The sequence below is a fragment of the Dermacentor silvarum genome, chromosome 8, assembly GCF_013339745.2.
Source record: "Dermacentor silvarum isolate Dsil-2018 chromosome 8, BIME_Dsil_1.4, whole genome shotgun sequence".
NCBI classification, from domain to species: Eukaryota; Metazoa; Arthropoda; class Arachnida; order Ixodida; family Ixodidae; genus Dermacentor; species Dermacentor silvarum.
In genome coordinates this window covers 169,746,864-169,764,909 of record NC_051161.1, presented here as the reverse complement: position 1 = coordinate 169,764,909, position 18,046 = coordinate 169,746,864, and the positions used below count along the sequence as shown (strand labels likewise).

At 47.3% G+C, this 18,046-nt stretch overlaps 1 protein-coding gene across 1 annotated transcript in view; it reads left to right on the top strand.

The window, feature by feature from the left end:
* LOC119461828 (leucine-rich alpha-2-glycoprotein) overlaps window positions 1-18,046 on the top strand; it is a 269,278-nt gene that overhangs the window by 79,656 nt on the left and 171,576 nt on the right. Inside the window, exon 2 of the mRNA XM_037723201.2 lies at window positions 7,761-8,034. Coding sequence (XP_037579129.1) covers window positions 7,761-8,034 — 274 coding nt within the window. The remainder of the gene's footprint in view (window positions 1-7,760; window positions 8,035-18,046) is intronic.

Here is an 18,046-nt window from a genome sequence, read left to right as displayed (position 1 = left end):
TACACTCGGCGTTAGCGACCTCACCCCCGGAGGTCGCTGAACTCAGTTTTCCCGCCTTGCAGGGCTGGGCGAACGGCGCCCAGGGACGTCTCGACGGAAGGCAGGACTTGGCGACCGGTATCGTGACGGAGCCGGTGACGACGAGCGAGGCTCGTGCCTTGGCTGTTAGGAGAAATCGAGATGACTCGCCAGGAAGCTCTCGATCTTCACCGGACGCTCACCAAGTCGTGGACGCGGCGCATTCGGGGAGAACCCATGGAGACCCACGCGTCAGTAGGGACACGTCCTGTAGGTATGGCCGGCTTCACCGCAATGAAAACAGAACGGACTGTGGTCAGGAGCGTGCCATACTTGACCTGGACTCATTGACAAACGGCGTATTACGACGCCTGAACCCGACTTCTGTCTGTTCCGTGGTGCGCACGACGTTTGAGGCATTATACAGCGACGGACGTCTTACGGCTTCCGCATAAGTCATCCTAACTTGCTCCTGCTGCTGTGGTGCCTCGAAGCGTTCAGGAACTTGGATGGCTTGCCTGATCTCGTCTCGCACCATCTCTGCCAGAGCAAGTCGCGCGACCGGGGGCTCGACCGCCTGCATTTTTTGGAGCTCTTCTCTTATGACCGCTCTTATTAATTCTCTCTCTCAGGTCGCTGACGTCGCTTCCCAGTGTCACGTTAGGGACGCCACTCGAAATTGCATTCACGTTTCGATTGTATTGCCTGGCGCGCTGTTGTAGTACCCTTTCCATTGCAGTGGCTTCAGCAAGAAAGGCCGCAAGCGTAGTCGGTGGGTTTCGAATAAGGCCAGCAAAGATTTCCTGCTTTACGCCGCGCATAGGTGTCGAACTTTTTTGTTTACGGGCTTTTAAGCGTCTGCACGTCTGAAGAGCCGAGCCATATCTTCAATATACGGTCGTGACGTTCTCATTAGGGGCCTGAATTCTTGCCTGCATCTTCTTCATCTTCTTGTAGCTCTCTCCTTTCTGTCGGCGCTGGTGTGGGCGGCAACTAACTGCTAACGAAATTCATCCCACTATGACAGTGTTGCCTCGTGGTTTTAGAACCACGTCTTTGTGGAATCCCCGACAGCAAAGTACACATTACGCAGCTTGCGCTCTTGGGAGCAACCGTTGAATTCGGCTACCCTTTCGAAGTGGCCAAGCCAGTCTTCGACGTCTTGAGCACCTCTGTGGAGTGTTTGCGGCTGATGCAAAAGGATCTGCGTCTGCGCGGCAAGCGCAGCAGTAGACGGTTTGTGCATCGTCCTGGTAGGATCAGGTAGCAGACTGTGCTGTGGCTGGAACCCCTGAAGTCGACGGCTGGTACGGACGTGTACAGGGGTGTGCTCTGTCGGACTACACACTGGCGACGAGTCAGGAGTGCGCTGCGTCTCAGGCGATCGTATCATTTACCCCGCACCTCCACCAGAAGTTAGCTAGTTAGTTAGATTAGTTAGTTTAGCTAGTTAGTTAGAAGTTAGTTACATGTCACGAAGTTAGCAATCGAGGCCTTGGCGAAACGGTATTCTTTCTTTAATCTAGTTTTTAATGTAGTTTTTAATCTAGTTTTAGTTTAGTTAGATTAGTGTAGATTAGATTAGCTAGTTAGCTAGTTAGTTAGTTAGAAGTTAGTTAGTTAGATGTCAAGAAGTTAGCAATCGAGGCCTTGGCGAAACGGTATTCTTTTTTTTTAATCTAGGCCGAAACTCGGAGAGCACGCGTTCCAGTAAGCACTTCGTCGTTCTCGTTGAAGCGGCCGCGGCCGCAGGTACCAGCCTATCTCGCGTCAATATAAGTGAAGTACTTTTGGTATCAGCGTCTCTGGTACAATGAACCTTCCATCCTCGAAGTGGAGGTGTTCATACCTTTCCCATAATTTTGTCAAGTTGACCATTCTAGATGGGACCTCAACTGCCAATAGAGATAGGGCGTCTGCATCTGTAAGATGACTGCCTGCATGGTGAAACACCTGGATGTCGTATTGCTGGAGTACATTGATCCAACAGGCCAGCTTCCCTCTGGGCTCTGACAGTTAAAAGATGGGTTAGTGCTTGGTGATCAGTGTACAACTTGAACTTCCTTCCATCGATGTAAGAACGGAAGTAACGCAGAGCATTAAAACGGCTAGTGCCTCTTTCTCAGTTGTCGAATAATTCAGCTGAGTAGGGTTAAATGTATAGGAGTGTATAGGAACCCGCAGCTGAGTGGGACAACATCTCGAATTTCTTTGGTACAGAACCGTCCCTGTACCATAATTTGATGCATCCGTGTTCATCTCAAAAGATAAATTATAGTCCGGCAGGGTAAGAACAGGGTCCGAGGATATACGTTGTACCAGCTCTCGGCAAGTCTTTTTGCATTCTTTGGTCAAGACAGAATGTACATCTTTCTTTGTGAGCTCCGTGAAGCACTTGGTTATCTTGGCGAAATCTTTAATGAAGCTCCTAAAGAGACCTGCGAGCCCCAGGAAGACCCTAAGGGAGTGAATGTCGTGAGGGTTTGTAAGCTTCGTGATCCTTTGGACGAACTCCTGTTTAGTACTCTTGGTAGCTCCGTCGAACACTCTTCCAAGGAAAACCGCCTTTAGCGTAAAGTACTCGCTTTTCGTCTCGTTTATCCTGAGATCCGCGTCACTTAGTGCTTGAAAAACTTTCGCCGGGTGTTCTCGCCATCTTGTAGGCCTTCCGCTTCACTATTGTCGTATCTAACCGTGAGTGCACCAGGATATCGTCAATGTACACGTCAATGTAAATGTAAAAAGCGCAGTCGATGACGGCAGAAAGTCAGGTGGGATGATGAGGTTAGGAAATTCGCAGGCGCAAGTTGGAATACGCTAGCGCAAGACAGGGGTAATTGGAGATCACAGGGAGAGGCCTTCGTCCTGCAGTGGACATAAATATAGGCTGATGATGATGATGATGATGATGAAACGTTGCAGAAGAGTCCCAAGTGTGGCTTCAACACACCGTTCATCATCTTCTGAAACCAGGCTGGAGAATTTTTCAGCCAAATGGAAATATTGTATTCATAAACATCAAACGGTGTGATGAATGCAGAGAACTTCTTCGTCTCTTCTAGCAGAGGCACTTGCCAGAAGCCTTTTCAAAGGTCAAGACGAGAAAAAAAAACTTCGCAGCCTCCCGTGTCATTAATTATCTCGTCTATATGTGGCATAAGAAATGGGAAGAGGTCGGTCTGTTTGCTTATCAGCCTGTAGTCGGTCGGTGCACAGACGAAATGTTCCATCCTCTTTAGGCGCAATCGTGACAGGAGAAGTAAAATAAGGTGTAGAGGGGCGCGTCACACCAGCGTAAAGCATTTTCTGCAGCTCTTCTTTTTGCCAAAGCTTCTTGCCTCTCGCCACCTTGTAGCTCGAATGGGACTTGAAACTTTGACGTCGCTCTAGGGTAGCCTCCGACACAAAGGAGCTCTGGGCACATCCGAGTGCCGTCTTCTGCTGTGGTGGGCTTGCGAGGGTTTTCCTCCAGGACTGTGAAGGAAGGCAACCGGCAATCGTCTTGCGTTGTGACTTGGCCATCCCAGTAGAGGTTTAAACGGAGCTCTTGCATTACCGAACGGGACAAAAGCATTTGGTACTTCACACCGCTAAGAACTAGGGCTTTTTCGGAGGTGCTCTTGCCTTGAGATGTAATGAGCACATCCGCCCATTCATTGTGCATTTGTTTCATTCCATCGTACCCGTAGACGACGACAGGATAATCTTTGGTTCTATTTAGCTCTGGGATCTCGTTCTTGTTAACCACAGTGATTGACGCTCCGCTGTCCACGAGTGCTTTCACATCCTTTCCATTTACTTGTGCGGGAACAAATATCAGCTTGGCACGATCAGTGAGGTAAATTGTTTCCTGTAGGGATGGCGAAAGGGAATCAGGTATCTTTTAAAGTACTTTATTTTTCTTCCCTTTAGAAAAGTCTTCCACAAACGAACCAAGTTTGCCTTCCAACAACTGCCTTCCAACAACTGTCGCCTCAGGACCCCGGTACTAGAGATATTTCCTTGGTATTATCGTCTGTTGTGGTATGTTGCCACTCCTGAAAAAATAATTGCTTCATAATAGGCAGTAGGTCTTCTAGTGTTTGTGGTGCCCCAAGTTGAACTTGATGCTGTATCCGCTTAGGAAGTCCTAGTATGATGTGGGGCATGAGTGACGAGTCTGACAGTGCAGAATTTGCTGCAAATAGCCTCCACTTTTCGAAAAAAATTATTCAGGAACAGGGCCAAACGCGTACTTGCAAGGAATTGCCCTGTCCCAACTATCGAGCCTATTTACACAAAATGTGTTCAAAAAGTTTTTTTCTCCAGTCCGCCCAAGGATGTCCTTGCCTTTTCTGTCACTCAGATCTCATACCAAGTCCTTGCGACGCCTCCGAGGTACAACCGCATGTTCATAACGTTGTCAACATCATCGTGCCAACAATTACGGTCACAGGCATATTCATAGAAATCAAGCCAGGCCTGAGCACTCTGGCAATGACCCGTCGAATATATCCGGTTTTATAAATTCAGTTGGCGCCCTTAGAGACCGTTGGAGGGTCGTTTGTATTAGCACTTCCAACAGCTGCTGTTGCCGCTGGCTGTTTTTTTTCTAGCAAATAAATCATATCTTGCCAAATATCTTTTGTCCTGGCAACATCTTTGTCTTTTTCGTGGGAAACTCCTGCTGCCTTCGTGAGCCCATTTCCCTGTGTTTTCGCGTCGCTATGCTAGCTCCCTATTGATATGCGCGATGGCCACTTCATGTTCGTGGTCGCTGCTATTTATCGTGAAAGTACTCATCGCCACTCGGTCACCGAAAGCATATATGCACGTTTCAGGGAAAACAGTCAAAGCTCACGCTAACAGGCCGACTTTACACCATAGACGCAGTATGGACCACGCACCAGCTTGACACCATCCATATGCCGCTGCGTCTCTCAGCGTCGTCGGTGACGGCGGTGAGATCTGGTGTGTCTTGAGCACGGCGTTTCGCCTTGGCGTCTCCCTCAGCGTCGACGCTGAGCGACGCCGGGTGACGAAACGCCAGAAAACAAGGGAACAAACGGGGATAGCCGATATTCTAGTTGACATTAAGCGGAACAAATGAAGCTGGGCAGGCCATGTAATGTGTAGGATGGATAATCGGTGGACCATTAGAGTTACAGAATGGATACCAAGAGAAGGGAAGCGCAGTCGAGGACGGCAGAAAACTAGGTGGGGGGATGATGTAATAAATATTGGTCTATTATTTTCAACGTCAGATGTGCTCCCACATTTATAACTGGCGCATTTCAATGCTACCGCGAAGCAACCACTATCAACAAAGGGTTGAAAGATAGTAGTCATGTAGCTAGAGTTCAATTGTGAATATCTATGCAAAAACTTATTTGGAATACCGTTAGAACCAGGGCTCTTCCTGACATCAATATTCAGCTGGAGAGCTACAGCACCTTCTTCATTGATTTCTATGTCTGCAAAAGGTTGCCTAGTAGTCGCGTTGGTAACGTGATGTGCATGACCAAGGGCCGGGAAACAGGATTTAGCGCCCTATCCTGTCTTCCCGTGGTTTTCCTTCTTCTTTTTCTAGCGCCACAATTCATTTGTTTAGCTGTGCATGTCCATTATCTTTAGTGAAAACGGATGTAAAATAACAATTAGATTGATCCGCTTGAACCACTGTATTTCGAGGAAAGCGGTTTTGTGGACGGGCTGACATAGCGCCAACACTTCTGAGGTTAAGAAGCTTCCTAAGGGTCACATTATAAAATTTGCCTTTGCATTCTTTTATAAGGCGCTTCAGGTCTTGGCTCATGCGCCTAATGAAAATCTTATCGGGGCTTGAATACTTCGAAGAGTCCCCACGTTCTCTTCTTGATCTTTGCTTTAGATGTATAACTTGCCTTGTAATCCATGGACTTTTCATTTTTATTCTTTTATAGTGATTTGGTATGTAGTCTTTAATACATGCCATGGCCTTTTCAAAATAGCAATTCCATAAATCATCTGTAGTATAATTCGACTCAAAAAGAAGAAGTGGTCCAATGAACACTCTATGAAGTCCAACATATGAACATCATTAGCAGAGAAAAAATCTAAAACATTTTATGAGGGGCACGTGAACAAGGCACAGTTGCTGAGCTTAGCGATATTTTCACCATTTTATGGTCCGAAAGACCATTCTCAATTTTAAATATTTCTAGATATGGCTGAAAAAATGAAATCAAGTATGACGACTCAGTCTCATAGATTCTTGTATACCCAGTCACTAGCTGCGTCAGACCAAAACAGAAAGCAAGCTCCAAAAGCAGGTCGCAGCTCGTCACCTCAGTATGCCCCCAAGAAAGCGTCGACTAATCAATGCTGACCAAGTTAAAATCGCCTAAAAGTATGATAATATTGCATTGTTGCATGTTTGATTCCATAAATTTTCTGTGCAAGTACAAGATAACATCCACAAGTGAGTTAAGAGCCCTGTAAATACAGCCAATAAGGACGCGATGTTCCCTTAACTTATTTCTAATTGAGACAGTTTCAATCGCGCTCTCAGTCTCTAATATAGCATACGGTACAGTGTTCTTTATCAATAATGCTACGCCACCACCTCGGCCTTCCCGATCTCTCCTGACGATCGAATAGCCAGAGGGTGTGGCCTCTGCATCACTTAGATCATTATGTAGTCATGTCTCGGTTATACCCATAACATCTGGTTCATGTTCCATGGTTCAGACCGGCCTCCCCCAGGAGCAGTATGAGACGCTGCTGTCCAGCTCCCGCCTTTCGGATCAGATCATGTTGGTTTAGAGAGTGGTCGCAGTCAAGACTGCGCATAGATTCCCGTGAAGAGGGAACCACTCCTGCTAATGAAGCCATCCTTATGCTCATTAAAGATGTTTTCTCTCTCTCTCTCTTCATGCTCCAAGACGATGCTCTCTAGGGATTCCAACTTATGTAGGACACGTCTTTCGTTTACATTGGTTTTAAAGTTTGCCTGTTTAGAGGGTAGGTAGTCAACCATTTCTCGCGCCTAGTGATTGCACAAGATTGACCCTTTCGTTTTTATCTTCATCCCAACCGAAGATTACATTGTTGACTTTCAGTTCATCAAACATCAATGCCACTTTTGCTCCACCTTTCCTATCTTCAAAGCAAGAGTTCTTGCGTGTTTCTCCACTTTTTCCCCGATCTAAATTCGCACTATTTATTCTTTCGTCACACAAACAAAATTATAGCCCAGAAACACGCACTAATAAACCTGAATGGACGATCATGATCAGCACTCACATTATCGTTTTGATGTGCCTTCTCGGTGACGGTTGATTTGTTTGCGTTGCTTTGGTTTGCACTGTAGTACGGAAATAATTCACCATTAACTGGCCCAATTTAATCCACTGTTAAGCCGGTGCTTATGTCATGCAAAAGAGCTGCTCATTAGGCCACCCCTGCACTGCTGTGTCCACTAAAGCCGAAGCGGTGTGGAGATTCTCTTATCTGAAAATGTCACGTGTCGCTGCCGTGCTGGCGTTATGACGCCGTACCTACGCGGGGACGTTGCATTCGTCGGGGTTCTGCTCGAAACCTGAGTTGCCCAAGCATCTTTTCAGCCTATCAAAACCCGACAGCAGGAAGTGCACGGAGCAGAAAAGTAATTTAATAAGACAGGTTTGATGCCTGGTCCGCTATGCCCACTCATCAATAGCAATCGATTTAGTGCATGTGTAAGTTGATGCAATCGGATGTCGGGCTTTCACTTAATTTTCCAGGGGCACACGACGACGAGGTGGCGCCTCGGCACTGGTGGCGCTCGTCTCGGCCCTGGCCGTGGTGACTGCACAGTGGCTCCCCCTGGACTGTTCTAAATTTGGGCAACCGAGTGGGCCTTGCAACTGCACGGTTTACGATCACACGCCCAACAACCAGTCCCGTCACCAAGTGTGGATCACGTGTGCCAACGTCTCGAGCCTCGAGGAACTGGCTCGCATCCTAGCTCCGGTCCGACACCACCGCATCGATAAGTTCCAGCTGGGAGTGTCCACGGTATGTTCAGAGTAACACATTCCGTATTCTATTATTGTACCCCAAGCAATCCAGCTTTGGAACGGGAAGATGAATGAAACCGTAAATAAGCTGATTTCAAAAGCAGCAATTGAAGTGGGAGGTAATGCCACAAGTAGGTAAGCCTTCCCAAGTAACAAGGGTTCTAATAAAGAAACGACAAAACATGAAAGTGAACTGATCAAGAAATCAGATCTGATCAAGCGATCAGATAGAATTCGCTGAACAGTCAAGGCTGATAAACAAAAAGGAAGTAAGTTAATTCGAAATTATAACGTCGGAAAGATTGAAGACGCAGTAAAATATGGCCGCAGCATGAAATCAGTGAGAAGAAAACTTGGCATAGGACAAGCCAATGTATATGCAGTGAAAGATAAGCAGAGTAACGTCATAAGCAATTTTGATGAAATAGTCAAAGCAGCTGAAAAATTCTATACTGGAGTGTGCAGGTCTCGGAGCAGCTACGCAACTTTCATTGGAAGTAGTGATGAATAGGATATAGAGGCTCCTTCTATAACCAGAGATGGAATAACAGTCGATTTAATCAAAGATGGAGGAGATATCATGCTTGAAAAAGCTCGCGGAATGCCTCACCAAGTGTACGCAATGTATATGAGAAAATTTCCAGAGTTGTACCTAACAGTCCTCATGTAAGAACATATCAATTTCTTAATAAATTGTAGTCTCTCTTGCATTTATTATTTGTTGGTACGCAATGCCTCACCAAGTGTACCAGATAGCAGGAAGAATGCCAATATTATAACAGTTCACAAGAATGAAGACGTTAAATAATTGAAGAATTATAGGTCCAATAACTCACTTTCGGTATTGTATAAAATATTCACAAAGATAATTTCCAATGGAATCAGAGCAACACTTGACTTCAATCAACCACGGCTTCAAGGGCAAGTGAGGCAGTTTTTCCATGTACACTGACCTTAATAAAATTTTGAATATACGTTCTCTTTTATGCTCTAATTATCTGTACCAAACAATATGAGAACTAATTTTAAAGATTGGGTGCGTGTTCCCGACTTATGCCCACAAATATATGACTTTTTACTGGCCACCCTTTGTTTGCGACGTCACAGTCTATGCCGCCACTTCGCCCACAAACCCCAGAAACGGTGAAGCTGGCTCCTTTTTCTACGAGACGACGGCCGACAAGCATCGTTTTGACAGACGTGATGACTAGAGGCCGGATCTTTAGGCATTAAAAAAGCGCGTTTTAGGCGGAAAAAATAGGCAGGCAAAGCAACGTTTTAGGCCTCCAACGTCGTAAATATAGGCACAATAAATTTTTACATAAATGCAAATAATTTCAAACGAAGACGTGCGCGACCTGTATCTACGACAGAAACACAAGAAATGTTATTGTTTATGATGGCACAAAGGCGCCAACAGTTCGTCTAGATTAGACCACGCACACAAAGTCAAACCAATTTTCGCTCATACTGAAAAATACCGGAATTCACCTCTAGCACTATCAATAGATCAATGGAATTCATTGCCATCTAGCATTGCCACTATCAATGATCCTCAATCTTTTCTGTCGGCGCTGCAATCCTTTCTTGAACGTCAAGGCATTTCAGAATAGTTTTCTTTTTGTATATAGTAAGAGTTGGCGTTTTCATTAGAAACTGACACAAATCCACCTGACACAAAAGTCATCCACCTGATGCTCGCATTGTTCTTTAAGTGCTGCCATGATCGTACCTGAAAAGCATTTCTTTTTACACTGAACTGACTGTATATTATACATTGTTTTTATATTTTATATTTTTACATTGTATTTCTGGGATACAATGTGGACTTGTCTTTTGTGTTAGGATTATGCCTTGTTGCTTTTAGTTTCTGTTCACCATGCTATATTTGAACTTGCATCCTTGTGTCCACTGAATTGCCATTTTCACCTGCAGTGCGACTACTTTGTTGTTCCCGTTTCAACACCCCCCCCCCCCCTCCCCCCCTATGTAATGCCCTTCTGGGCCTTTAGGGTATCCAAATAAAAAAACATAGCCGTGCAATTGTCCCATAAAACTGCTTGACTAATGACCATCATTTGTCGTAATCCAACAAGCACACTGCTCATATTCATGTTCAATGGCCACTATACTCGAGCGTTGCATAAAGTGAAACAAGAATGAAAAAGAATAGTTGAAAGCTGGGAATACTGATTAAAAAAGCGCTACTTTATGCCTGCCTGACTCAATTTAATTAAGACATAAAAAAACCAACAATTAATAAATGCAAGAGAGACTACAATTTATTAAGAAATTGATATGTTCTTACATGAGGACTGTTAGGTACAACTCTGGCAATTTTCTCATATACAATGAGTTTATCGGAATTGTACAGTCAACACGCCCCAACACTGCCAAATACACTTCCGCCCATTTGAAGTGCACGTGTTTGAGGAAATCTGTTTGGAGAGCACGCGGAACGTAGTCTAAGAATCACTGTGAATATTGTGGAAACATTAGTAAACTACCACCATCTCCAAATTTTTGGATTCAAAATTGTTCCTCTTGCCACTGAGAATGATATTGTACGCTGAGAAGGAATGCTCGACGGCAGTGAACACTTCAAAAAGTAAATTACAAACAAAACAAAAACCGCGTGCACATCACATTTTTCTTTCTTCTTTTGCTCTTCACTCTCCTTTCCCCTGGCGGCTGTCCGAGGTTTCGCATTCGCCAACCGCGGCGCGTCTGATTTCCAGCTGCTAGGGGTTGTTTTCCGAAAGTTGGTTAAACTAGATGACTAGGATGAACCCCATAGAGTTCCGAACAGTCAATGTTGCCCGGTAACATGAATAATGGTCTCTAACTGCACTCGAAAGCGAAACTTGAGGCTAAATAGTGTTCATATATGCGCCGATATTGAAAATAGGCATTTATGGGCATTTATAGGCATTTAGGCACAAACGCCAAAATAAGCATTTATAGGCACTATAAAAACACTATAAAAGCCCTTCTTAACTCATATATTAAAACGGGGCGATAGGAGCGCAAGGAACAAAAAAGGCATTTGCCTAAAATCCGGTCTCTAGTGATGACCGCGGTGCTTCTCTTTGCAGCGTTGAGCTTGGGGCTCGTCAGCTGCCACGCGCGGCGGCGGTGGGTCAAAAGCCATCCTTCAGCGCTCATATCGTCGCTGAATTCTTCGCTGAAACTGCAGCTGTCTAGTTTCAAGAATCTGGAAAAGCTACCCGTGTCGACACGAGACATTCGCAGCTTGTCGTTAGCACCACGTGTACTGCGTGTATAGCGCGCGTGCTTCATGTTTAAATCACGGTAGTGTAGGACTTGACGTCATCGACTCATCGTGACGTCGCACAAAGCAGCTACCCTTTCGGTACCTCGTTTTGTGGTTATTTAAAATTATTGATAAGTTTCTAAGCAAATTGAACCATCTTACCGGTGGTAGGACTGTCAATGCCATTTGAAAATGACAATATCCTAACATTGTTAAGAAAAACGCTGGAGTTGACGTTTCAGGAAGGGATGTTCTACAATAGATCACGTCGATGTCATCACTCAGGTAATTGAGAACTCTGTGGAGTACAACAAACCTCTCTATATGGCTTTCATAGGTTATTAAAAGGTACTTGATTCAGTAGAGATACCCGTAGTCATGGAGGCATTGTGTAATCAAGGAGTAAAGGAGGCATACGTGGATATCTTGGGAAATATCCTAAAAGATTCCAAAGCTACCTTGCTTCTGCCCAAGAAAAGTAGAAAAATGACCTATTGACCCTTTTCGCGGAGCAGTTCGCTCTAGATTAACGAGATGGCGCTTCCGGCGGCGCGTTATAGGTTGCCTCGGCGAATGCGCACGAATGCGAAACCATTACTACTTCTGCCCTGCTACTGTGCGATCAGCTGTGGGAAATGGAACTGGGTGTTCGCTAATGCACTGTGCCCAATTTATGTTGCAAAATGTGTAACAATAAAGGGAAGACGTGTGCGGTAGTTAGCCGCAAATATAGTGATTCGCATATTAAGGAATGGAATCAACCTGTGTCGCCGCTGCCCACCTATGCAGCGCCCTTCGCGATGCACGGCTTTCCTCGACGATCAAAAAAGATAATTCATCCGCCAGCCTTCAAATAAAGGACTTCAACTCCGGAACATCGGCACTTAAGAGTGAGTATCGTTCGTTACAAAACGAAGTGGCGCCACATACTGGCATAGTAAGTTTCTCGCACGTTATCTGCACACATCCACCCCTACTCGCATGCAAACTTACGCCCACCTTATCACCAACGTATCAATAATAAGTGAATGGGCGCACACTTGAATCAATGTGCCGAAGCATGAGTGACGGCGACTACAGCGACAAGACACGAATGTTGGAAGCTGAACGTTTCGTGACAGTCCACAGAGTAAGCGAGGGCCTAGCTACACACGTCTTTGCTACAAGCTACCGCAATGTACAGAACATTTACATTCCAAGCTTTGTGCGCAGCAAGAACAAATCTATCGCAGTAGAATACACCCGCGATCGATTAGGCTGAAAATAAACAATCAGGTAGTGGCCGCACCGAGGAACTTTACTGAGTCAGAAACATGACAAGGCGCTGCTTCAAAATGTTTGCCAAATAAAGAACGAAGAGCACACTGATCCCGATTTAATTCATAAGGGGAAAGTTTGGACAGCTTGGAATACATTTCTAGCCACTCTTTAAGCACCGTATACGCTGCTCGCGCCATTTGGACAGGGCGTAATGAGCTCAGAAAGCGCTTAATTACATGTCCTCTAAATCTGTGGCCAAAGCTTTGTGTCGTGCACACAGTCACCGTCTACGATATGCGTCGAAACGGAGGTTTGCTGCGCCACACTGGCGTCACGCGCTTGCATTGTAAACGCGGAGGCAACGGAGGCAGCTGATGCAAGCAATGGTCGCGTCACTACGTGGCCAAACATGGCAGCGCCCACGGGAGCGCCGCGAAAAGGGTCAATAAAGAAAGGACTCAGGCAAGGAGACACAATCTCTTCAATGCTATTCACTGCATGCTCACAAGAAGTATTGAAGCTACTAGACTGCGTAAGTTTAGAGTGAGGATCAACCGTGAATATCTAAACGACCTTCGATTTGCAGATGACGTTGTCCTGTTCAGAAACACTGGGGATGAATTGCAACAAATTATTGTGGACATTAATTGATAAAGTGAGATAAAGAGTGGAGTTTTATTAACTTTTTCCGTCATAGGCGGAAAGTTTCATTATTCCGGGAAAGGGGGGGGGGGGGCTGGGGCCTGACCAGCTTTTCGAACCTCACCCATGTATGCATATGTGAGCGCATTTTGCGCATATCGTCGCCGTCATCTGTACAAACGACTCATCATCTTGCGTGAGCGTTACTTGTGCATTTCGTCGTCGTCATCTGTACATACGACTCATGATCATCTTTTGTCTCGTGCGGTGCTTAGTCTCTGACTCGGGCGACTGCTCGGAAATAAAGGCATCGTATCGGTCGACGTCTCATAAGTGGTCGAGCATGCTTCGATTCCCACGTTCTCTTACTTTATGGATTGCCCTGGATCTCCGGTCCGATCTTCGTTTGCTCTCGCCTACCACGGTGATGGCAGAAACCAACCCATCCACCAGTGCTGCTACCACCTCTGCTCAGCCAGCTGGGCCTACCTGGACGGTGACACCAAACACCGCGATCCTCCCGTCTTTGCCGGCCTCCACGGCGACGACGTGGAAGATTGGCTCGATCACTACAACAGAGCCAGCGACGTCAACCATTGGGACGACACGCACAAATTGCGGTATGTCTCCTTTTACCTAACCGAAGTTGCGAAGACGTGGTTTTTTAACCACGAAAGTGACTTTTCGGACTGGCCATCATTCACCCAGCAATTTCGCCAGATATTCGGCATGTCGTCTGGACGCTCCGAAATTGCGAAACAGAGGCTGGCAACGCGCGTACAAGAACAGGACGAGTCCTATACATCCTATATTAAGGACGTCCTCGCTCTCTGCCGCCGCGCACAGAGTGACACGGTGGAAGCTGACCGCGTTCGCCACATACTGAAGGGCATCAACACAGTCGTCTTTAATGCTCTCGTCATGCAGAGCCCAAACTGCGTTGGTGATATTATCACAGCATGCCAACGTCTAGACACGTTCCAGTCTATTCGCCTGCCACGCGCCTCTTGCGACCCTCGTCTCAACGGTGATGCTGAGTTGCGAGCCCTGATACGTACTCTCATGAGGGAGGAACTTCACGGACACCTTTCTGGACCTGCGACGCTTGCGACCGTTCGCCCCGCTCCTTCTGGACTGCGTGACATCATCAAGGACGAACTGGCGTCGATGACAAACGCCCAAATGGAAAAGTCTACGGGACCATTTCGTCCGCCAAGTTATGCCAAAATTGCCTCCCGGCCTCCCTCGACCGTTCAGTCTCCACCTGCCGAAGCTTACCGCGACCCCCTAGCTTCACTGGCAGCGAATACTCCTGCACAGCCGTACTACTCTCCGTGGCAGTCGTCGCGCCTGGTTTGTTTCTACTGCGGTATTCGCGACCACATTTCTCGCTACTGCCGTCGACGTCTGCAGGATGAAAGGCGGGGCTATGCTACCTTTGAGCGAGACAGCGCACCTAGGTTTGATTCGTACGTTTCCGGGCGTCACCCAGGCGAAAGGCGAGGCTATGACACCTTTGAGCGAGACAGGACACCAGGGCCAGATTCGTACGTTCCCGGACCGTACACAACCTCCTCTGGTCGCTCTCCTTCACCTTCCCAGGACATGGCTCGAGCATCCCGCTCGCCCTGGCGTCGCTCTCCTTCACTTTACCGCCGTTCCTCATCGCCCTTGCGCGCTGATTCCCATGTTGTGGACACCCGTTCGGAAAACTAGAGGCTGCAGTTTTCGGAGGAGAAACTGCATCGTATCGGACTATCCCAATTCCTCCTGCTCGCCCCGCCAATTTGCTCTCGGTTTGTGTGGAAGGTGTTTCTGTCGACGCCCTTGCAGATATACTGGAGCCGCTATTTCTGTTATACATCGTGAACTGTGCTTTCGTCTGCAAAAAATGCAAACGCCGCATGTTGGTCCGGTCCTATGTGGTGCCAATGACGTTCCAATCTTTCCTACCGGACAGTGCACAGCTCGCGTTCTGATAGACGGTATTCGTCATCATGTGCAACTTGCGGCGCTTTCGACGGGTGCTCATCTGATTATATTATGATGGGACTTCCTGTCCGCTGCTTCTGCACTAATTTCGTGCGGCGACCCAAGGATTCACATCAGCGACACCGAGACTTATCCAGTTTTCGATTCCCCGTGTCCCAAACTTATTGCAGCAGCGGATTTCTTATCCCACCAGACGAAGAACGTATTCTTACCGTTGGGTCAACAGACATTGTCGACGGAGACGCATTGGTTGTACCTTCTCAGCGTTGCATTTCTCGAGGACTGGCGATCGCTTCTTGCTTGGACCGGTCCTCAAGTGGCTATGCCAGCCTCACAGCCTTTAATACGACTCCTGAGCCACTACTACTGCCGAAAGGGTCTGCTGTCGCCAAGCTTGCCGACACTGCGCCGGTATGTGTCGTCAGTGTTTCGCCTGCCACATCGTCCGCGCATTGTACGCCCGCAGAAGGCCACACTAGTGCTATTAAGGCCACCTTGAGTGTAGATCTCAATCTGGTCGAGAACAATGCACTCCTCACCATTTTAATGAAGCATGAAGCTTGTTTTGACGTTTATTCGCGAGGCCTGGGTCAGACCACTGTAACTACTCATCGAATTGAAACAGACGGCTCTCGCATCATTCGCCGTCGCCCGTACCGTGTGTCACCTTCGGTGCGAAAAGTTACAGAAGAACAAGTGAACGACATGCTGACACGCAACATTATAAGGCCTTCAGCAAGCCCTTGGACTTCTCCTGTTGTGCTTGTTAAAAAAAAGGATGATTCTGTGTGCTTTTGCATCGATTATAGGGCGCTAACCAAAATTACCCGTAAGGATGTTTATACAATGCCTCGTATTGACGATGGTTTGGATACCTTACAAAGTGCCGAGTATTTCTCGAGCCTCGACTTGCGCTCCAAATATTGGCAGATTCCCATGCATTAGCCAGATAAAGAAAAGACTGCGTTTGCTACAGCTGATGGCCTTTTCGAATTTAACGTGATGCCTTTTGGACTGTGCAATGCACCAGCTACGTTTGAACGTATGATATATACAGTAGTACTCCGTGGCTTAAAATGGAAGGCCTGCCTTTGTTACTTGGACGACATTGTCATCTTTTCGTCGAGTTTCTCCCAGCACCTACAACGTCTAGACCAAATTCTCGCGTGTCTAGCAAAAGCTGGTCTCCAACTCAATACTAAAAAGTGTCGCTTTGCAAGCCGAAGCATTAAAGTTTTGGGCCACGTCGTCAGTAAGCATGGCATCCAGCCTGATCCCGATAAAATCGCTGCAGTACTGCATTTTCCGCCACCAACCGCACTTAAAGAACTCCGCAGCTTTCTAGGACTGGCGTCCTACTTCCGCCGCTTTGTCCGTGACTTCGCCACCATCGCCGCTCCTCTACACAAACTTCTGACTTCGAGCGCGTCCTTTGTGTGGTCGGACGACTGTGAAACCGCCTTCCAGACCCTCAAATAAGTTCTCACGTCAGGGCCCGTGCTCCGTCATTTCGATGCAACGGCCCCTACTATTCTACACACTGATGCCAGTGGGCATGGAATTGGCGCTGTCCTGCTGCAGCGGAATCATAAGTCCGAAGAGCAAGTCGTGGCTTATGCAAGTCATGCTCTTTCTGCTGCTGAGGGCAACTACACAATTACAGAACAGGAATGCCTCGCCATTGTGTGGTCAATACAAAAATTTCGTCCCTATCTCTACGGCCGCCATTTCACAGTTGTGACCGACCATCATGCTCTCTGTTGGTTGTCGTCCCTGAAAAACTTGTCTGGACGCCTCGTTCGTTGGGTACTGCGCTTACAGGAATATGACTTCACTGTCACGTATAGGTCCGGCAAACAACATCAAGATGCCGACGCTTTGTCGCGCTTCCCGCTGTCCCCAAACGCCCATGCTTCACCTTCGGTCTGCACGTCACCATCTAGCCACACGTCTCAGCACACGCCCAGTAGCCCGGGACAGTCAGTTGCCTCAGTTGACTTTATTCCGTCTACTGACCTCATCTCACTCCAACGTACTGACCCATACTGCCGTACGCTGATCGACTGACTTGGCACGACCCCCCAACGGTCGCTTAAGACAACTTTCGCGTTTTAAGCTTCAAGGTGGAGCGTTATTTCGATCAATCTACCATCCTTCCGGTAACCGATGGGTACCAGTCATACCTCGCTCACTTCGACTCCAAGTATTAGAAGCATTTCACGACGACGCGACGGCTGGCCACTTGAGATTTCATAAGACCTACGACCGCATCAAAACGCGTTGTTTCTGGCCGGGCCTTTCCACCTCTCTCGCCAAATACGTTGGATCCTGCGCGTCATGCCAACACAGAAAACGCTCGACATCCCTTCCAGCCGGTCCTCTGCAGCCTCTACCATGCCCGTCCACCCCCTTCGAAATTGTGGGCATAGACTTGTACGGGCCCATCTCACTCACGCCCGCTGGTCACCGCTGGATCGTTACCGCAGTGGATCATCTAACGCGGTACGCTGAGACAGTTGCTCTTCGCTCTGGTAATGCCTCCGAAGTCGCCGAGTTTTTCGTGCACAGTATCGTTTTGCGCCACGACGCACCTCGTGTCCTCCTGAGTGACCGTGGCAAGACGTTCCTATCGCATGTCCTACGTGAAGTCCTCCAGGCCTCGGACACCACCCATAAGACTACATCATCGTACCATCCGCAAACACATGGTCTTACCGAGCGTTTTCATCGAACTTTGTCTGACATGATGTCAGTGTATGTTCGACCCGATCACACCAACTGGAACACCATCCTACCTTTCGTGACGTTTGCGTATAATACTGCCGTCCAACGTACAACCAAT